The sequence below is a fragment of the Arachis stenosperma genome, chromosome 10, assembly GCF_014773155.1.
Source record: "Arachis stenosperma cultivar V10309 chromosome 10, arast.V10309.gnm1.PFL2, whole genome shotgun sequence".
Lineage (NCBI taxonomy): Eukaryota > Viridiplantae > Streptophyta > Magnoliopsida > Fabales > Fabaceae > Arachis > Arachis stenosperma.
Window position 1 is genome coordinate 109,812,027 of NC_080386.1, and position 22,701 is coordinate 109,834,727.

General features: G+C 36.3%; 2 protein-coding genes across 3 annotated transcripts; both read right to left on the bottom strand.

Annotated features, from left to right (window-relative positions):
* Window positions 1–3,771: 3,771 nt before the first annotated feature.
* LOC130955107 (CHD3-type chromatin-remodeling factor PICKLE) lies at window positions 3,772–18,341 on the bottom strand. Its single transcript, XM_057881894.1, has 33 exons — window positions 18,178–18,341; window positions 17,048–17,125; window positions 16,870–16,935; window positions 15,181–15,348; window positions 14,931–15,068; window positions 14,680–14,834; window positions 14,315–14,476; window positions 13,879–14,126; window positions 13,674–13,769; window positions 13,226–13,362; window positions 12,941–13,150; window positions 12,703–12,810; window positions 11,734–11,784; window positions 11,551–11,650; window positions 11,086–11,228; window positions 10,874–10,977; window positions 10,563–10,701; window positions 10,299–10,468; window positions 9,985–10,051; window positions 9,787–9,909; window positions 9,088–9,197; window positions 8,930–9,011; window positions 8,009–8,197; window positions 7,232–7,382; window positions 7,039–7,144; window positions 6,872–6,946; window positions 6,214–6,275; window positions 6,058–6,134; window positions 5,659–5,789; window positions 5,029–5,401; window positions 4,682–4,814; window positions 4,350–4,420; window positions 3,772–4,266 (listed from the first exon to the last, which is right to left on the bottom strand). The coding sequence occupies exons 4-33, from the start codon at window positions 15,325–15,327 to the stop codon at window positions 3,862–3,864; spliced, it is 4,263 nt and encodes a 1,420-aa protein (XP_057737877.1). The 5' UTR covers window positions 15,328–15,348; window positions 16,870–16,935; window positions 17,048–17,125; window positions 18,178–18,341; the 3' UTR covers window positions 3,772–3,861.
* A 196-nt stretch (window positions 18,342–18,537) lies between these two features.
* On the bottom strand, window positions 18,538–20,265 carry LOC130955108 (probable CCR4-associated factor 1 homolog 7). Of its 2 annotated transcripts, XM_057881895.1 has the most exons (3): window positions 20,011–20,265; window positions 19,812–19,874; window positions 18,538–19,669 (listed from the first exon to the last, which is right to left on the bottom strand). In XM_057881895.1, the coding sequence occupies exon 3, from the start codon at window positions 19,615–19,617 to the stop codon at window positions 18,796–18,798; it is 822 nt and encodes a 273-aa protein (XP_057737878.1). In that variant the 5' UTR covers window positions 19,618–19,669; window positions 19,812–19,874; window positions 20,011–20,265; the 3' UTR covers window positions 18,538–18,795. The 2 variants fall into 2 exon arrangements, with proteins under 2 accessions (XP_057737878.1, XP_057737879.1); XM_057881896.1 differs by having other exon boundaries at window positions 19,812–20,249.
* Window positions 20,266–22,701: the final 2,436 nt, after the last annotated feature.

The window sequence follows — 22,701 nt, forward strand, 5'->3', positions numbered from 1 at the left end:
ATCTCTGTTCATCCTTCTATTTGCCCCTTTCTGGATTTTTTTCCTAAAATAAAATTCTATTTTTTTGTTTTTTATTATCAATCCTATTAGGAAAAAAATTATAGTCTGAATACTATGGATAAATTATTTTCGTTGACTTCTACATGTTGAAATATCTCACCCTCTAATTAATTTTTTTAACAACTTAAAATTGACACAAGGGATTCAAAATGAGAATCATGCCAATTAATTACTTGTTATTTGATTAAGAAGATATGTATTGAATCTGTTGTTGAAATTATTGAAATTTTTGTTATCTGGGTAATTTTTTGTTATGAATGGAGATGGAAAAAAAGAATCACTGCAGCGATTGATGAAAAAATATAGATAGCGATGATGGTGGTAAAGGTAGATGATGAGGGTATTATTGACTTTTTAAAATTTTATGTCTTTTATGTATGTTCTTTGCCAAACATAAAACATGTATACATGTATTTTGTGTCTATGTCTATATAGTCTATGTCTCTGTATCCATGTCTCATGCTATACACTAAACAAACGGAGCCTTAGGCACGACATTGACTACATGGATGAGGTCAGTATCGGTATTAATTTATAAGAATAAATTACGGTATTAATAATCTAACGGCCCATGCAATATTTTACAGTTTGTCTAGAGGCCATACATCGGCATCATCATACCTGCTGAACTACATGCACACCTTGATATGTGTGACACAGTAGCGCCGTTGGTTTCATTCGAGTGTATCAAATGACATCCTGCTAACTGAGTGGTTCGCCAGTACGGGTATGCACAGTCCCTCCCTGCCTACACAAGCCATCTCAGTTGAGCAGCAGTGCTACACTATTCGGCGAGTACAATGCCATGACTGGAACACGATACGTGCTGAATGGATACAGCAATAGAGGAATCGCCACAAGATTCGATTACGAAAGAAGCATCTACAACCAATCGCCAACTTTAGCCCGTCTACTGATTATCGGAGTTGATTCCTTGGTTTATTCTAGATGTACCTGAGGTTGTCAGAGTTCATTCCTCAGCAGCCACCCCAGCACGCTTGCACTAGCGAGCCTCCGTATTCTTCCGTGTAAATACATTGTTCAACCGGTAGTATGTTGCTCAGACGAGCGCCAAGATAGGAATATTTTGGGCACCCTTTAACACTGAATTAATGCACTTGACAAGGTTCGTCGTCATGTGACTCCATCAATGTCTCTCGTCAAATGCCAATACCCACTAGGGGCATTCGATGTTGTCTCACCAACGAGCATATGCCTCACCTCATTCTTGCAACCTCTTGTAGTTGAGGTTATACTCCTCCACTGGCCTTGAATACTCAATGTTGACCACAAGTTTTTACAAGTACAGAACCTTTAATTCCCTTAAGAAGTTACTACCTATCTGCTGAATATAAAATATCCACCATGCTCTCAGAGATTTCCAATCACCTCCGCTATGATTTACTGCTGCTCGAATTGACTCATGACGATCGGAGATTATACCCATGTTGTCTCCTCTTACGACATCCCTTCGTAAATTACTAAGAAAAAAGTGTCACATATTAGCGGTCTCACCCTCTACGATGGCAAAAGCAATTGACACAATGTTTTTATTCCCATCTTGCGCAACTGCAACCAAAAGGCAACCTTTATATTTTCCGTATAGTTGGGTGCCGTCAACTTGAACCAGCGGCTTGCAATATTTGAAAGCTCTTATGCATGGACTGAAACTCCAGAATACCCGATGAAGTATCTTAACACCGTCCACCTCTTCACTCCCGTTATACAGAGGTCGTGTTTCTATTTGGACTTGTGAACTAGGCATCTTCTGAACCATTGCCGAGAACCATAATGACAAAGTTTGGTAAGATTCTTCCCACCCACCAAAAATTTTGGCTATCAACTTCTGCTTTACCAACCAAGCCTTTCGATATCTAATAGTGTAGTTAATCTTGCTTGAACTTCTACAATTATAGATTTCACCTTTATGGATGAGTCAGATTCAACCAATGCCTTCATAGCCTCAGCAATCATGTTCGAGCCCAACTTGAAGTGATCATGTGAGATTGTTTCCATGGAACACATGTGCCTCCCGTTGTATCTCTGAATCTCTCAACAAGCTTTCTACTGTATCAAGCTGGCTCAGATAAGCCAATCGAACCCACGTTCATAAGTCTTGCATTTTGCATAGAACGTCTGTGGCTCGAATTCATAAATAACGTAATCGATTCCTCTGAAAATAGTGTAATTCCGAATTGCCGCAATGATTGATTTTTTAGAACTGTTTTTCATTCCGATCCTGAACTTCACGTCTTCAGGATCAGTAATACCTATAAAAGAAATAAATTGTCGCTCACGAATCCGTCAAAACAAAATTAAGGAAATATACTACCCATTGCTCACGTACCTATGTTCACATATTCGGGAAACTCCGGTGCATGCATGGTGTCAAGATCCAAGCTACGCATAAAAGGTAAAACGTCCATCGGTTGACTCACTGCAGGTGGAACCACTAAAGTTTTCGCAACTGCCTCACCAACCCTATCGTCGTCCTCATCCTCATCATTGGCTTCGTACGTAGCTTCGAACTCCTCGTCGCTATCATTGTTCATTCCTTCGTACACTTCAACTCTGTCATCTTGCACATCTGGATCATGTTGAATCTCATCCGTAGCTATATGTTCAAACTCAACATACAACTCAATTCTTGGATGTTGCACTTGAGGTTGCTGGTGAATATGAAACATCCGTTAAATACTTATTTCATCAACAATCGGTATAACCTCAAACTGTATTAAGCCGCCAAATACGATAACAGGACTCCTGTAGAAAATGTTGCTCACTCTCTTTAAAATATCACTCTCTATACTCTGACAAAGCTCCGTACTGTAGTTCTGCGAATGTTATAGTGCACGGAAATACAAACAAAAATGTATTCTCACACACAAAGCTCACCTCCTCATATGTATTTCGTATAACCTCACCGTTGTGGTAAACTACTATATTTGCAGTGTCCTCCATTACACCAACAGTGTAGAAAAACACCTCTCTCGTAGTGCAGTAAAATGATAACGAATTTTGAATTTTATAGGTAGAGGCAAGTTACGTGTTGCAATGTCATCCAACCAGCGTTTGACACATGTCCAACATGCAGGGTGCGTGTTGCTCTGGATTCGGACACATGTCCAGCATGCTACATACATGCTGAGTCAGCACGTAACCTGCGTGTGCTATATACACCAAAAAACTCCATTTCCAGCAAAAACTCGCATCTTTTCTTCATATTAAAAATTTTTAGCCAAAATTTTACATAATTTTAATATTAAAAAAAATTACATAATTTTGTTATCCTAATTGCGTTGTCAAAATTAACAGCTTCAAGTGAACCCTGTCGTAAACTATTCCAAGTATATTTGACCATGAGGTGCCTTATTGCCTATATAGGGCCGTTAACATTGAATATGAAATTAACTTTTGCATTAAGGTGACTTCTGTACTTTTCAGAGAGTAGACTGCAGTTAAATCTTTTTTACTGAAATGACAAAATAATAATAATGATAAAAATAACTACTATTTCAATAAAAAATTTAAAATTTATAAAAATAAATAAAAATAAAAAATTGCTATTTTCAAATAAATGATGTATATTTCTAAAATTCATTTTAACACATCTAAACAACGATACTCTTTTAAACTCGTTTCTTTTGAATATTTCTAAACATACATCATTTTTGTTTTAAACTTCCTAAGTAAATCAAAAGGGCACAATACTGTTTTAAATCTATTTCATTTGTAAGGAGTTTAATAATGTTGATGAAGAGTGTTACAAGGTACAACAATATCCGACTAGAGGCATTGCAACTAATCTTCCAATACAACGACCCCAGCATCAGATTTTTCTGTGTTATCATTCAACCCGTCAATCTTACTTTCATCCATTTCTATATCATCCTGCTTCCCCGGAAGAATTGGGGACTGACCATTCTCCTTTCCCAGGTTTGTGCGGCCTTCTTTTGCAGAATCTAATTCTATTTCCATATCTCTACTCTCATTGTCAACAGTGTTATCCACTTTGCAGTCATCTGAATGCAATTTTGACTTGTCAGTGGCGGTTTGATCTGGTTGTGTGGGTGTTAAAATTCTGTGCATATCTTCACAAATGGTTTCCAGTGGCGGAAAATTCTTCGTAACATTCACATCAGCTGATTCTCGAGACAAGGATGCTCTAACTCTGTCAATGGGGTTTTCTTCCACTACCTTGCACATCTGCCAATAAAGAGGAAAGAACGATGTTGCAGTAATACTATCTTCAACCACTACTACTCATGAATGATGGACAAAATGTTTACCTTATTGTAAAGGTGAACCAATTCTGATCGATTTGGATCATTATCACAAGCAAGTGAAGTTTCCTCTGCAGCTGGAGAAAATGGCAATACGAGTACACTTAAATTAAAATAATCAAAACTAAACAGAATGACAGAACATCGGAACATTCTTGCATACTCCAACAGTCCAGAATTTGCTCTAACATTAATATGACACACACAGATTCAACTTGTGTGCTCCACATCATATTTCTAGTTGTCTAGATGAAATACTCTTGGAGTATGCAAAACTTCCTCCTTCCTCCTTGTATCAGCATGGCATTAGTATCTGATGAACAACAATAAACACGTACTTATTGCTTTTAGTCGAGGCAGTTGATCAGTCATCTGGGTGTCGGTGTCCCCTAATTTATAGCTTGGAAAGTTTGTAGCCTTGGGTTCACTTTTAGGTTCTTTAGTTGCCACTTCATTTGCTTTTGGATCACCCTACAAACAAAGTTCAAGATGAGAAGTTAGGCCCACAGGCGAGTCATACAAACCTTTCAGGGGTAAATGATGCATTTTATACTGTTGTTCAAAGAACACCAGTAAACTGTATAAGCAAGAGCATATGTTACTAGCTTGAATTGTCTGCAGTCCAAATAGAAGAAAATTAAGTATTAAAAGAAGATATCAAACTACAGAACAATAGTATACTCACAAAGTATTCTTTCTGGTACTCAGCATTGAGACCCTTTTCCAAGAGAAGGACCCTCTTTTTTATGAACTCAACCTGTCTCCTCTGCATGTCTCTAAAATGATAAAATATGTTGGAGTCTTGATATAACTGTGTTTGGTTCTTAGCTTCACCGGAACCTTGTGCAGCATCAGCTGTAACATCCGTCCCACCATTTTCCCTGGATTGGTTGCTGGGAACTTCTGTATTTAACAAATTCATGCCATTTTGCAGCTGCGAACCAAGTTGCCCTGCTACTGGTAAATTTATGATAGGAAGATTCAACTCCTGACAGATAAGCTCCTGAATTCTGATATCCTTATCGTCAACAATAGACTGCCATTTCCCGTACCCATGCCTTAAATAGAAAATATGTATGTTACAGTGAATACTTCAAAAATGTATTCCAGAGGTTATTAACAACAAAAAGACATATCATCGATAATACACAAGAAATCATAGAAATGACACAAAGCAGAAGAAATTGATATCCCAGATATAAACACAAGGTAGACATAGATACATAACTGGGGGCACACAAATTTTTGAAAGCCAACATTATGCTACTATTTCTTGAATTATTAAATGAAACAATACATATATCAGAAGACATACTTCAATACAGCTCGTAATAAAACTAAATCATGCTCCTCCTTCCATATCTTTCCACCCTTCAGTCCTGGATAGCGTAGTAAGATGTCATCCGAAAACAGTGGCGTTCCAGGGTTTCGTGATGCAGACTTTACCTGTCATTACAAGTCCCCAAGTGGTGAAAAAAAACAAATCATCAGCTAGCTTAATATCAATATCACCTCAAAAACCACATCAAGTGTCAGGACCCCAACCCAACAAGCTTGCAACACATAACAAAAACAAAATTCTAATTATCGTAGACACCATAGTCTTCCACTTCAAACAATCCTGAAAATGCTTTCAGCATTTTCCAAGAGTGGGAGCAAAATGTATTATACCAATGACAAGCAGTTGGAATTAGAAAATCCATTCAAAACTTACTTTGTCCCTTATCAGGAGCAAAAGTGCAATCCTTACAAGTACATCTTGTATTCGCAGTCCCTCTTTGGGAACACCATCTACAGGAGAGTACATCAAAGAAAGATTAGGAGACAGAAGACATGGTTGAAAAGGAAAAATGAGAGACATAAATCGTACCACTGAATGTAGATGAATCAGTAATATCTTCAGCAATATGAGACAAGAAAAGAGTTCCATAACTGTAAAATGGGGGAAAATAATGACTTAAGGTGCGACATAAATTGAGACAAAAAGTAAAATTATTGAACACTCTTTAAAAATGACATCATAACATATAGCATTATTTATTGCAAAGCAAATTCCAATTGCCCATCCAGCGACAAAATAAGCTCATGCCTATAATCTAACATGCCAACAGAAGATAAATTGCCATTTAGAAAGCACGTATGGTACTGAGGGAGAACCCAAATAAACGGTTGGAAGGTCAGGGATTTCCTCGGAAACCCCCGAAAAGTGAGAGGGTACTGGAAAGTCAAAGTCATAGTGACAGCTACAAGAAGCCAGGAATATATCGTGGAAGATTTACCAAAGGAAATAATACCATTTAGGTTGTAGCTTTTAAGCAGCATTGTATTTCTCTCTTGAGCCAAAACTTTTAGAAGCAACAAATAGAGAAAAAAAAAAAACAAAACATCCCCACATGCAGTTAATCCACACACCAATTGATTACAAGCTACCACTTATCAACTGGAGCATACACAAGATCAATTGCATGAAATCCAAAAATATAATGTTAATCTTAGCAGTATCCAAAGAAACATTATAATAATAATACTCTTTGATTTCTTGGTAAGTCTTCTGTTTCATGCGGGAAGTAAACTCCTTCCAATCGAATTCACCAACCCCAAACCTGTAATAGACAGAGTCACACACAGTGAGATATACCAGAGATATTGCCAAGGAAAAGCCTTTATACAACACACGCACAAAATGACAAGCAACCTCATCAAAATTTGCACAAATGCAGCCCTCTGATTTTGATTGAAACCAAGTACTCTGAACGATTTCCCTTCACCTTCCATCAGAGGAAGTGGCTCACCGCTATCAGCTGCTCATAATTTGAAGGGACATGCACCATAATCAAGGCTTGATAATCTAAATTAAGAAAATCAAATCCATAAATATTGATACAGACCTCGAAGTTTCTTTTTATAAGGCCTTCTAACAGTAGTAGCACCGGCTGAATTTGATTCACCATCGGTAAGCTCTGCTTCATAGTTGTCATCTTCACCATCAGAACTTACATCTTCCAGGCCGGCAAGGTCATCCTCCTCTACAGATACCATCTGGGGGAGCCATGCAATGATAGATACTTCACTAACAAAATTGAAGAGAAAGAGGGGGGGGGGGGGGGGGGGGAAGACAAGGAAACCATGGGAGAATGAACTGAAGTGAATGATTATTAACAAGTAGGGAATCCACTTCTCATCCATGATCATTGATCATAGTTGTGTAATATAATTATATCATTTTTAAAAGAGTTTGGTGCCCAACATAGTATTGCGGAAAAGAATAGAGAAATGTATTGATGAGAAAAGCTGGTTATTAAAATTTAGTATTAAATTTTCACCAAGTGACCATTTCCTATCATTAAAAGCGTTTGATTTCAACAAATGATCTTTAACCCTAACATAAAAAATAAAATAAGTGGTCAAACTTCAAAAATTTGGTAGAAGTTTTTATTTATTGGAAGTGGATTTGATCCCTTTCCATGGAATAGGGGGAAAGAAGATGGAGGTAACAATTGCCATAGGAAGTATTATGGTAGAAAACAATATTTGGAGAAACAAAATAGATATTGGCAGTGCTGAATGTTATCTCAGACAAACGCAGAAACAGCAAAAACAGGTATTCTTTCCTTTGCAAACTAATACAAAAAATATAGTGTTGCATCAACACCAAAGTCACATACCAGCTTGCGGTTTCGCTTCCCTTTGCCCAATGCACTAAACTCCTCAACTTTATGCTCTTGATATTTATCTTTTAACAACTCCTCCCAGTAATGTGCTCTTTCTGAATTGTTCATAGTCTCCATTGCACGTTTTTGTGCGGCCTCCTCTGCTGCAGCCTCAATTTCATCAATATACTCAAAATTTGCCACCTAACCAATTCAGCCCATCCAAACAGAAAACCAGATCAGCATGATGATAAACAGATTTTGTGGAGTCCGGAAAACGTAATTGAAGCAGAGTGCTCAATGAAAAGAACTACTAGCACTTTCCCAATCACAAATGTTCCCCAATCCTGACATAAGTAGTACTTTTAAAACATGTTTTCTTTTGAATAAACCAATCGTTACACTTGTACTCCTGAGTAGACACTCCATGTGTTTCATAAAATTTGTCATAAAAGAAGTATTAGTTGTTCATTTCTATAGCTACACATTGTTAACAATAGCTATTTTAAGTTTGATATTCAACATTTAATTTAGACTTTTTAAGTGGCTCATAAAAGAGAAAATTCATCTCAGGAATGAATATGCAATAAAAAAAAAGATATGTTGATAAAGAAGAGCAGGCAGAAATCTTTAGCCACAAAAAAATGTGTGCAATTCAGAGAGAAAATTGAACAATTGAGGATCCACAAGAACACATATAACCATTACATTGACAGCCGCAAATTCCAAAGGCAAATACTTATGCATTCATGTTATTAGACCAAGAATAACATTTCATCATAGTAATACTTTGGAAAACAAACAAATTAATCCAAAATGTAAAATGGTAGTAAATCCTTTTCGGGACAAATCAATCCAGTTTTAAATCCACATTCATCTAGGAAGAGAAAACATGAAGCACACAAATATATATTATATGTAAATTATAGTATTGACCTTAAAATTCTTCAAAAACCCATCATCATCTTCATCATCCACGGTAGCCTCTTCATCTCCAGCTTGATCACGATTCAGCAATCTATTTTGAAGAAATACACATGAAATATAATGCAAAGTAAATTGTTATTTTATGATTGAGAAGTAGTGTTGATTACCTATCAATAGCAGCAGCATCATAATGGATCTGGCGAGATTTTCCTGCTTCATCATTTTCATCAGCAAATAACTCCTTTGACCCATACCTTATGATGTCATCCAACTCTTCCTAAGAACAAGTAACAATCAAAAGTTACTGTCAAATCTTTGATAAGACTATTCTTGATTATGCTCTAAACATTCAATGTATCCTAAAATTCATATCCATACCAAAAGCCCCGTTGCATATTAAAGGCTTCTTCACTTTATAGGACAAGAAATTTTGTTCAAGTGAAAAAAAAAAAAGGGATAACAAATATCAAAGAAGGGGGGCATCAAATGAAGAGCCAAACAAGATATTCATGCTCTCTTCCATTTGACTTAGTTAGAAGTAAAATCAAATAATTTGCTCGTGTTGGAGCATACAAAGAAGCTATGAATATCCCAATTGGAAGATATAATATATAATATATAAACAAGATGTGAACAATACAAAAGAGCAGAGCATACATGAATTGAAAAAAAACTATAATTGTATTGGGTTCAAGTTGCTTAACTACAAGTGACCATCCATTTCTGAAATTTTTAATAGAATAATCAAATAAGTACAATTAAAAATTATTTAAAATAAGATCATCTGAAACAAGAAAACATCACCAACTCAGTTTGAACTACCAATGAGACTGGTAACTATTACCATTTGGCTTTAATAGTATTACCTGGTTGATGTTTTGAGCCTTTAACCTCCCTACAACCAGGTGCTCCAACACCATTTTCTTCTTTGTCATCTGCATCATCCTTTCTTCAATGGTTCCTCGTGTTATAAGCCTATAAATCAGCACCTACAATGCCAGAACTGCCATGAAATAGAAAGTCAACATAATAACCAACTATGTATCAATGAAATAACTCAAAACCTTGTTAGTTTGTCCAAGACGATGAGCTCTAGCCATAGCTTGTAAGTCAGCATGAGGATTCCAATCACTGTAGAAAGACAGTTGATCAAATGAATTATAAATCAGCATGAGGATTGTAACCATTAGATTGCAGCTATTCTCATTTGTTTGCCAAAAAGCAAATGCAAATGGATTGAAAATTGTATCTGTAATTGGGGGAGATATTGAAAATATATTTCTAACACAAGACGGTAAAACTTGTTTTATGGACAATCAATTAATATCTATTTCATCAAACTATTATTCAACACGATAACATGAAATTAAAGGTTCACCTGTCATATATAATAACCGTGTCAGCAGTTGCAAGGTTTATCCCCAATCCACCAGCTCTAGTAGAGAGAAGAAAGCAAAATCTTGAAGAATTTTTCGCATTAAAACGATCTATCCTTACTTGTCTTTCAGCTCCACCAACTTTGCCATCTATCCGTTCATACTGCCAGTTCTGGTTTAGAAGGGGGTAAAATGAACTAAGTATAACAAATAATAAAGGTTGGAAACCATTAGGTTTATATCGAAGAATAAAAACTTATGTCAACCTTGTAAGAACAGTAATCTTCAAGCAAGTCCAGCATGTGTTGAAATTGGGAATATATGAGGACTCTATGTCCTTGTTCTTTAAGCTTCACCATCATCTTGTCCACCAATTGCAACTTCCCCGATGTTTCCAGAAGTTGTCTGGTGAAAAGAAAAGAAAAGAAAAGCTAAAATAGTGCAACAGGATAATACAGTTGATAAAGTACTTACATAATTATCGATATTAATATAGTGCCCTTCAACATGATAACAAAATCTTCATTATAACTACAGAAGCTAACAACTTTAGAACATTAATATAGTGCCTTTTAACCTGAATGCCTCTTTTGGATCATCAATTTCTGGTTCAACTCCCTCTAGCATGTACGGGTGACAACAGAGTTTACGAAGTTCCATAACAACATTGATAAGAGAAATCTGATTCAAAAAAAAAAAGTACAAAAACAATACGTTTTGGCTCTTTCCGAGTAAAGCTATGATTAAGAATAAACTAAAACAGTAGGCTCGTTATAGAACAAATCTTACTTGTGCACCACCACGACGAGTTAAAATCTGATAATTACGGGTTAAAATTGCCTTATAGTATTCTTTCTGTTTGCTGCTCAAATCCACACGTAAAATAAGCTCCTTTTTAGGAGGTAGTTCCTTCATGACATCTTTCTTTACTCCTGCAGAGGCATCAAAAACTTGAATCAACAACTCAGGAATACGCATTTTTAACAAGATTACCATAACTTGGTTTAATGTATGAATTGCTAAACAACAATGCCTCTGAGAACCCACTTGAAATTTCAATGGATGCCAAAATTACAACCACCATGTCAAGTAATCTGAATCCAAAGCAGCCCCATGTACTTTAACTTAGGGATAGGCATCAGGCCAAACAATACTAGTAATCACAATGCCACATTGCAAGTATTGACACTGCATAGTGACCTAGACAAGAAAATTAAGCAAATTTGCAAAGTTGTTCAAGATTAAGAGGAATACTTCGTAGCAGATGAGGGGCCAACATTTTATGAAGCCTTGAAATTTGTTCCTCTTGATTGATATCCTTAAACTCTTCCTGGAACTCCTCTAAACTTCCAAACTGCCAGAAGTCAAAAAGGTCATAAGATATCCTTAACTTTCACAAGAAAGTTCAACATCTTATTTGTGGATAAGCTGACTAACCTTGCCAGCATCAAGGAAGTGCATAAGCATAAAAAGTTCATCAAGGTTGTTCTGAAATGCATCAGACAAGTTGCACCATAAGTTCATTTCAACTTCCAATAGAAAAAATCAACACATGAAACCACAATGCATTACTTGATAAGTAAATATTCATAGAACAGTAGTTTAGTGTACTTGTATAATTAGAAAAGAAAAGGAACAACCAACACAACATTTTGGGAAGCAAAGCGAATACTACAGGAACAATGCTGACATCTTCCAAGAGCATAAATTTGCACAAATATGATGTTCTAGGCAGCCAGAAATACAAAATTTCAACTCAGTCTCTGAGTCACGAGATTGACATAGAAACAAAATACAATCTGTCTTTCCATCATTTGACTTCAGATATTATTTTCGATGGATACTTTATGGATACAAGTACGCTTATTGGCAGTAGAATTTGACTTTAAAGTTGCTTAATAGTTGATATATAAATGAAGATATGAATTGCAGTGCACATTTTATCATAAAAGATACAACCTCTCAATAGCAGCATGTAGATTTGCCCTTGTCTATATTTCAAAGTAAATTAGTAACATAAAATAATATTATGTTTGAAACACTCCTATACCATAGCTATTCACAAACACCCCACTACATGGTAAAGCCAAAAACAAAAAATGTCATGTCAAAAATACCAGGTATTATCAAGGTAACAAGAATTTAATTGAAGAAAGCCTAAATACTTGTTATATTTCAGAAAATATATGTAGAACTCAAAATTAAACAATGCTCTAAAATTTACACAACCCAGGTCTATAAAATAGAACTCTAGGTATTAGTTGGTATCCAAAGACCAAAAAACAGAAAACAAGCTCAAACAATAATACAAAAGCATCATGTTTGACCAATACAAAAAATAGGACATAATCACCCAATAAAGAAGCAATGGACGTGTATGGCAGAACATCTCAATGTAAAGTAAACCTGAAGAGGAGTCCCAGTTAAGAGCACTCGATGTCTGCTAGAATATTGCTTCAATGAAGAAAATAATTTTGAATCCTTATTTTTCAGACGGTGTCCTTCATCAACTATCTAGATATACACAGATATAAGGGGATCAGAACCATGCAGAAACCAAGAGGACGAAAAAAGGTAATTAATAGAGTAAAATGCAAACTTAATATCCCTCGTTCTGATACTGAGGTGGGTTATTGAATCTTACCATGCACTCCCATTTTATAGCTTTCAGTGATACTGTGTCATAGTTGATCATCTCATATGAAGTCAAAAGGACATCAAACTTAATCCTATCTTGCTTGCTTTCGCTACTTATATGACTAGATTTCTTTTTCTTGATCTTCTGTTTCTTTGGGAAGTAAAATTCATACTCTCTTATGATAGAACGGGCTTGGGCAGATCCAACATACATAACCTGCAGAAACAAGTATACAATTAAAAGAGTTATTGCATAAACGGCAACAATACTACTCAAACCCATGATGCGTACGACATTCATGTGAGGTGCCCATGTTGCAAATTCACGTTCCCAGTTCCGCAATGTCGAAAGTGGAGCAACCACCAAATGTGGATAAACACCCTCTTCAAAAAGAGATGCTAAGAATGCAATACTTTGTATGGTTTTGCCTACATGTGAAAAAAAAATAAATAAAAAAAAAATCTCGGTCACCATGGTGCCATAACACACTTCAGCAAAAAATTACAAATCAAGGCAGCAGGAGGGGAGAAATCATAAAAGGACAGTATAAACCCAACAGGATTGATTCAGCTAGTATAAATTAAAGCACTTTGCATGACATGCTTAGGGTTGTCTAAGTACCACTTCAAGCCCTTCTTGAGGCTTGGAGCATATTTTGCCTTGAAGGAGATGCTATCCTATTAACTTTAAAAACCTAAAAAGAGGGGGGAAGAAATAGAGAGAGAAACAGAATACATACCAAGCCCCATTTCATCAGCCAGTATAACATGAGTTTGCTTGGACCAAGAGAACCGCAAGAAGTTCAAGCCTTCTAGCTGATACGGATGTAGCGTACCTTCAATAATGTGAAAACAAATCCGGCAATCTTTATCATCAAAACAGGGAATAAACAGAATATATACTATGTCCACAAGATTTGATCTGTTGTAAAATATAAAGCATACCGCCTGAAAGAAACTCAGGGCTATGTTCAAACTGTTGAAATTCCTTCTGCTGTTTCTTCAATTCAACATCATCCTTAATACTGCTTCTTTGCTTCATGGAGGCAAGTTTGCTGGATCTAGACCGGAATTTATTGAATCTTTCTATTTCTGGTTGAAATGCTGAAATATCTGTCTCAAACTCCCAATAGCATTCATCATATGGAAGCTCTTTCCATTTCACAAGATATTCCTTCTCATCATCAACACCCCTGTACCAAATCATATAAAAACAGAGTCCCCAAAAAATAAGCATTTGTTGACATGTTAAAGCACAAGCTGATTAATTGGATGCTAACAAGTCATTAGATGATAACAGAATCATTTGACAAGAATAAATACATCAAGTGCAAAGAGATGGGAAAAGAGAATAAGATACAGAAAAACGTTTTCGATCAACCTGCAAGCAAGTATTCGATCAACTGTAGTCCACTCAGGTCGAATGGCAACAAAGTCTTCATCAGAAGTATTGACAGATGCCATTTGACGATGGAAATTATTCACTTTGGTCCTTAAACGGGGATAAGCCTTGAAAGCTTTCACAAACTCTTTCTCTGGAACCCTAAAGAAAAAATATACTCAGGAGGTAAATTTTAAATACCCAAAAATAATAAAACAATGAATCAAACCTTAGAATAGGCATAATAAATAATTTATATAAAAAGAAAAAAGAGCACAAGTTGGGAATGGAATGTAATATGATCAGCACCCCAAATGTTTACTAGACACTAAAACACAATGTAGGATAAGCTCCCACAGATTTACCATGTGCAGTGCAAGTACGAGAGTCCCTTCCACTTAACAAGGTATTGTTTCACAAATATTTGCTTTGATCCTAAATTTGTGGCATCATCATCAGCAGCTACAGTAGGGCGCATCTCACAATCTAATATTTTATCAATATCATTGAGTGGGCTAACCTGAAAATTTGAAGAAAAGGAAAGGAGTATTGTGATCAAGCATAGGCTAGTAAACCATAATTCTATTATTATATATTATGAAGCATAAGCACTTACACATTCAGGGCACCTCCAGTTGTCTGGAATGGGACCTTTAATTGGTGGAACTAAACACTTGGGATGGTAAGAATAAGTGCATGTATCACAGTTCAGAAGATTGTCACTTTCTCCACAGGCTTGACACAAATTTTCTTTCTATTGATAAGGAATAGAAACATCAAATAAAGGTAGGGTAATAAGTAGACAAGCAACATAAATCTGAATTAAAACAATGATTGCTGAAGCAAAACGGAAGCAAATAACATACTGCATCACTTCTATCTATCCTCTCAAATGTTTCCTGAGTAGTCCCAGGTTTTCTCGGCAAAAAATCAGCATCATCATCAGAATCATCCAAATTATAAATTGGCTTGCGCTCTGATCTTACACGAAGCCTCTCAACCAAGCTACTCATGTTCTTGCAAGACTAGAAATCCTGAAGTGACCAGGAAGAAGAAAGAACACATTGTTAAGTCTACCCCAAGCCTTGAACCAAGAATCATCCAAAGCAAAACAATAAGACAGAGCAGATTGGCATTTTAGAAATGAAATATTAAACAAAGGAACCGAATGTATGAAAAAGAACCAGGTTTAATTGACTCCCATTCACAGGTGAGTCTATGTATGAAAAATTGCAAAAGTCCTCCTAACGGAAACAGCACGGACCAGCTGCCCACTGTCCCATCTTGTTGTTACCTGACATGAAGATAACACATCCACACACACCACGAAAATCCCAGCCACAAATTTTCAAACTAACCTGTGACAGTGCCACCAGATTGGGAAATCCAATGTGAATAGCAACAGTAACACAGTCGTTACAACACTCAGATTGGTGGTGGCAAAGGAAAGCCATGCCCAACAACAGGAAGGGAGACAAACTACCAAAAACAGGCCTGAGGATGTGTTGCTCTCATTTTGGGGTTCCATAAAAAATTGGTGGCCTGCCAACAGGTCATCTGCCACTATTATTACATGCAAGCTTGTCAATCCCAGGTCGGTCTTATGAAACAAGTTTGTACCTGTAATTGGGATTGGGAACATTGACATCATAAAATCATGCGATATAAGGTGCTAGTTTGCAATTTTGACAACCATGCTCACAGGACGTTCTCATATATGCTCAGCACCAGTACCAAAGCATGACATCAGACATGGGCGGTTTCTCTAACTCCCTTCCTAACTACACTTTGCTCAGTCCATCTTAGCTTTACAATCCCTAATCTTCCTCTAATTGGACCAGCATTCCCTCTTATTCCTTTTTTAAACCTTATATTGAATGGCCATCATACCAAGTTTATAACCAAGTATATAACGAAACCTAATTAAAGATGGAAATGCACATTGGTAAATGGTAAGAAATCCATAAGAATGAATATTGTGAGACTGCAGTTATGTCAATAATCAATTTCCTTTTCTATCCTGCTGCATTTCTACCTTTGCCGTGGTGGTTGGTTGCAAACCGAAAGGTTATATGTTCCTCCAGTAAAAATATTTACCAAATAGCATTGTTCGAATAAACACACACAGTTCCAGAATTCAAAACAAGTGTGGTTCAACATTTACAGCACAGTAAAATCAGTGGAAACAAGATGCCAACAAAATGGTTCCAAGCTCAAGCTAAGAAGCTCATGGAGTATTCCAAGTCGCAACAATTTGAAAAAAACTACGAAACCTTAAGAGTAATAGCCGTTAAAACAATGCCACGCAGAGAAACAACCAAGAAATTGTAGAAGATCAGCACGCTATTGTTAATTATTAGCGAAAATGAAGTGCATCTGTCACAAACACTTCACATTTACCGAATCAAAGACAGAAACCCTAAACCGTGCAAAAACGCATCCAACATTTCCCAGAAAAAAGTCACGGGAAAACGAAATTATAAGTTAATCAGCTGAATTTGTAGCTGTGAGTGATAGAGGTGAAGTGTGCTACGAGAATTCAGAGCGAGACGTACCGTGGAGTGGAAGATTTTCCGGCGATCTGGTTCGTGGAGCTTCGTAATTTCGCGGGAACCCAAAACCTGAGTTGAGAGGAAGAAAAAAGAAAGAAAAGAAAGAAGAAATGAGAAATAAAAGAAAAGATTAAAATTAAAAATAATGAGAGGCGGTGAGGAAGAAATAGGGTAGACTTACAAGGACAGTGACGAGATTAACAGCCACGACGAGTCTGTTTTATATCCAAGAAAATCCGGATAATCAACCAAACATGCACTGAAATTTTCGATGGAGAAATTGCATACGATTAGCGTATATATTACTATTATTTAATTATTTAAATTAATTAATAATCAATAATATAGTATATAGTATTAATTAATAAATGGTAATGACGAAAGCTCACGTGCTTCCTTTTTCATTTTTCTCCCCGAAAATAACAATCTTATTTACTACGTTCTTATGAAATAAAAGTTTATACAAATATTTTATATTTGCTTGTATATTATATTATATATTATACATTATTAGATCGTAAATAACACTGAATCACAATGTTTGATCGATTATCAATAATTCAATACGTTATTAAGAAATACTAGGTGAAACAAATATTTTTTAACCAGGTTTAATTAAGTCGTAAATTTATGTACACATGTAAATTTGATTATCAAAATACTTAGTCATATAACATTACTCATATTTTTTTAGTCAATTAAATTTAAAGTTTAATATTAGTTAGTTTACAACCCACACAAACAACCACCCCCCCCCCCCCCAAAAAAAAAAAAAACCCCAATTTCTATACAGATTTTTCATTTTTGGACTTCATTTTGGTTGATGAATAAAATGTTTATTCTTAAACAAAAAATTTAGGTCATGAACAATTTTTTCATACTCTAGTTCATTTTTGATATTCTCTTTTCTTTTGTAAACGAAGAAAAAGTTGAAATGGAGTTATTAACTATTCATATACTTATGAGAAATGGTTAGCTGTTGATAATCAGCTAGCCTTTTTTTTCTGTCTTTTTTTTTTTTGTAATTCTAAATAGATGTTTAGTAATTAGTATACATGGATCCAAGTTACAACTGTGCAAAAACCCCGATTGCATACTCGACTCAGATTTCGCATTTCTCTCCCACCCCCTCTTCTTTTTACTGTTTTCTTTTGGGGCTAACTAATAACTATAGCTAAAATTTAGGCAAATCCAGTCTTGGGACACTTCCCCTGCTACTCTCTCTATAGCATACAGACCAGCTATCCGATGCAAATTGCAAACAAATACTGAAATACCACGTCTCCCACGAGTAAACCAATTATAACTTACAAGCACTGTGAGTTGTGTGACCACTGGCCAATACATATTCTTTCATGGTTTACACTGTATTCCTGCGTAGCATGCTGTGCTTCCACCACATCGCCAAATCCGTGTAGCTTATTACAGCTTACACACCGAACCACAATTGCAGAATGCAGAGCATAACCTAAAGGACAATAAAGTAAAAATAATGAATACTTCATCTTTGATATAAAGAAAGATTCCTCCGACACATGACTAGACATCACTTTACTGCGACAAATTTTGGATTTACATGTTCAGAGTTCAGACTGTTCTGATTCTTGCAATGAGGAACAGAGACTTAGAAAAAATCAGGGTCACAATGATTACAAGTAAACAAGCTAAAACTAAAAGGAATCATCATCATAAATTATTATTGAAGGACTAAACTTAAGTGATTTACAAAGAACTCAAAGGGCTAACAAAACCAGCTAAGGTTTTTTTCAGTTACAGTTCCAAACAAGGATGAGAAATGTTACAGGTAAACAACAACCATTCTTTTTGGCAGAAAGTGTACACAAGTAAGAAAGAAAAAGAGAGAAAAAAAAAAGGACTCACACTTAGACTTACTCTTCTTACTCTACAACCAATTATAATTTCTTTCTTTCAATTAGTTTGTCCATTCTCAACACCTAAACCATACAAGACACCAGCATATTTCTCTGTGGAGCCACTGAAAAATGTATCCCTCAACTTTCTAAATGTACAAGAAGTGAGTAAGCTATCCGATCCAGCTTGATGGCACACACCAACTCTCTCAACATCCAACAACTCCGCGAGCTTGTTCAACCCACCATGGAGACTGTTGCAGAACTTCATCAAATGCTTGATATCATACAACATCGGGAAATACATCTTGATCAGTTCAAAGAACCCTGCCTGCGTATCCGGCAAGCTTCGGCACGTCAACAGCTTGAGGAGGTAACCGAAGTCGTAACCGCTATGGAAGGTTACCCAACTCACACTATCGTTCAACACGATCCCCGATGACATGAGAAGCTCCCCGAACCGGTTCACATCAATACCTTTTTCGTTGTTCTTCTTGAAATCAATGCCACATTGGCGCAGAAGCTCGATCGAATCGCTGGCGAAGATGTCCTCGCTGATGTTGAACTCACGGAAGTTGAATTGCCAGATGCAGGAGCTCTCAGTGCCACAGGTGGGGAGGTTGCCGTGCTCGTCAGAGAAAGTGAGACCTAATTGGATCAGCTTCAACATGTCAACGTTGTCCTTCAAGGTCTGGTAGTTGTAGTCATTGATATTCTTGAAGTTCCCAACGGGACGAAGAACAACACCGGGGAACTCTGTATCCATGGCGACATAGTTGTATTCGTCAACGATTTCACGGATCAAAGCGAACTCCTCCTCTAGGTTATCGTTCCATACCTCCCTGATTTGAACCGAATCGCCTTTCGGTAAAATCGACATGTCCAACTAGAAAACCCTAACAGATCGATGAAAATGGAAGACAAACCCAGATCTGCAAGCAAAAACACGAGGAAGCCGTTCAGATCTCAAAAAACTAGCAAATCCGCAACGAAAATCACGCGTATTTCGTTCCGCGTAATAACGAACAAACAGATCAACAAGCGGAGAAACAGAGAAATGAAAAATCGCGAAACCTGAAGGGGATTTCAGCGGAAAGAGCTGCAAATCGTGAGTTGCCGGTGGAGATTCAACTAGATCTGACACGGGAAAGAAGCGTTAGGCCACGAGAAGTAGCTACAAAGAGTTCGGAAGTGAAGTAGGGTTGAAGTATGAACCCTAGAGAGAGAGAGAGAAAAAAGAAGTGGCTCGAAACTGCCGAGTGAAGAATCAAACCTTGAAGTTGCGTGAACGAAGGTTGAAGTTGGCGGATCTGAAAGTTTGAATCGGAGATTTTAGGTTCGGAGGATGGGAAGTGACAGGTCAACGGAGGAGGCGATAAGAAGAAGAAATGGTCAGGGAAGAGGAGCGCAAGGGCGAGGGTTGAGACCCTGATATGTAATGCGTGTGAGAGAGAAGAGGGGTGGGGTCGTTTTGGTTACCAACAACTGCACGGGAGGTGTCGTTTACAACTTGGCTCGGCCAATACGCGATGCGACAATATAATGCCAGTCGTTAACATATGTCCTCAAGCAAAATTCACCGACCTTCTCTTTTATTTTTTTTTTTATATATGATTTTTTATTTTTTATTTTTTATTTCCTAATAGTTTATTCGATTAGATATATGGGATACCGGATTTGATTGATTGACATGATATGCTTAGCATTTTTTCTTAGTAACCTTTAATATTAAACCCTATACCCATACTACCCCAGTGCTAATTATTAATTAATTTATTGATGTTTGAATCCTTGGAGCGCAACCTAATTCGGTCTTGAGATCTCTGTGTTTTGCTCTTTGATAGCTCAAATAAGTGTATATATTTACAATACCGAAAATATATTGTTTTATATTTGTTCATACTTTTGTCCATAACTCAAGATTCGGCTCAAAACAAGAGCTAATATTCAATTTAATTTTTGAATTTATATGTAAATTTTAATTGATTTTTTTAATCTTTAAATTTTATAAATATAATTTATATTGGTCTAGGACAATTTTTGGCATAAAAAATTAACATAAACAACTAAATATTATGTTAAAATTTGTAAAATAACATTGTTTTAGTTTTAGTATTTAAATAGTTTAAAAATGATATTGAATCGTCTATTTTAGGAAAAAAAATTTTAATAAATCACTTATGAATATTTTGTTGAGCTATTTGAATGCCAAAACAAAAATAATATCGTTTTACAGTGTCTAACGTAGCATTTGATTGTCCACATAAGTGTTTCATTAACGTTTGTGGGTCCAAAATTATTCCAAGGGCTAACATGAGTTACATTTACAAAGTTTGGAGACTAAACAGAGGTAATCGAAATTTCAAAAACTAAATTAAGACTCGCGTGCAAATTAAGAGACCGAATTGAGTAATATCTCTCAAAACAATTAAGAGTTCAATCCCACTAGATAACCAATATAAAATCTGTCAACTGCTGCCAACTCTTATTGGACTAAGCCCAAAATCCACTAACATAAAAAAAAATCATCCCAACTTAATCCTAACCTAAGCAACTGTGTCGCACCCCCTCTCCTTCTCCTCTCCCATCTCACTCACAGTGCCCACAAATCCTGGACAGCTGCGCCACCGCCCCCTACTAGTGCCGACGAGCGTCCCCCCACGACAAAACACTGGAGATGACAACTAGAACCATCACTAAAAAGAGCCCCGCACACCGTCAACCTTCGCACAACCGCACCGGTAGTCTCGACTCGAGCATCCATCCGCTACAAGATGCTGGCGACGATATCCCGAGTCACCATGCAAGGAAGACGACGAAGTTATCGGCCGCGACTCCTCTCTGTTGAAGACAACGTTATCCACTCCGTGAACTATCCCAAGTGGTCCGTCGCTGCGCCGCGCACCAACACGTCGGCACAGTCGCAACCAGCACCACCTCCAAGACGCGTCGTGCAGGTTCTTCCCCCTCTGTTGTCGTGTCTTCTGACGGCTGTGTCTTTTTTGGAGGCTTTTTTTAGATGCGTCTCTGTCTTTTGTGGTTATGGATATATCTTTTTTGTATTGGATGTGTATGTTAATGGAGATATTTTCGGGGATACGGCGACGGCGCAAGTACCTCGATAACGACAGCACTTAAAGAGGTGTGGGTTGCGATCATGGGTCTAATTGTGGACGATTACTCAACACAATCATTATTATTCAAATTTCTCATTAATGTCATTTTTTAAAATTTAAAATTATTAATTGAGTTATCAAAAGTTGGCAGATTGACTTATGGTATCCAATACTTTTCCTTAAGCGGTTAAGACCCACTTCAGAATCTAAAATCACTCTTCCCATACATCCGATCTCATTTATACGATTTAAACTTAATTTGGTAATGATTTTACTTTTCTAAAATAACTTATGAAACCTCTCTTTTAAAAGTTGTAGCACCTGCATTTGATAAAATTAAAATGAAAATAATTTTTAATTCACCTCATTTATATTTGATAAAATATTTTTTAAAAATGAAAAAAGATCATAATAAACGTATCTATAATGAAAAATAATTACTTTTCAAACTTTAGAATTTTATATAATATAAATATTGAAAAATTATTCCATAAGATCATCAAGAATTGGAGGATTGAAAACAAAGAGAATCATGAATTTTTATATCAGAAATACCTAAAACTTATTATGTGTAATTGAATAATGAACTTTATACACATTGTTATTATTTAATAAGACTAATAAATATAAAATATTATTTGAGTATAGTATCGCTTTTGTTTTTAATGTTTGGAGTAAGTCTCAAAGTTGTCCCTAACGTTTAAATCGTCCTATTTAAATTTCCAACGTTTTAAAATTAACTTAATGTTATCCTGCCGTTAGGGATATGTTAACAGAATTGATGGCGGGACAAAATTGAGACAATTTTGAAATGTTAAGAACTTAAATAGGACGAAAATGTTGGAGAC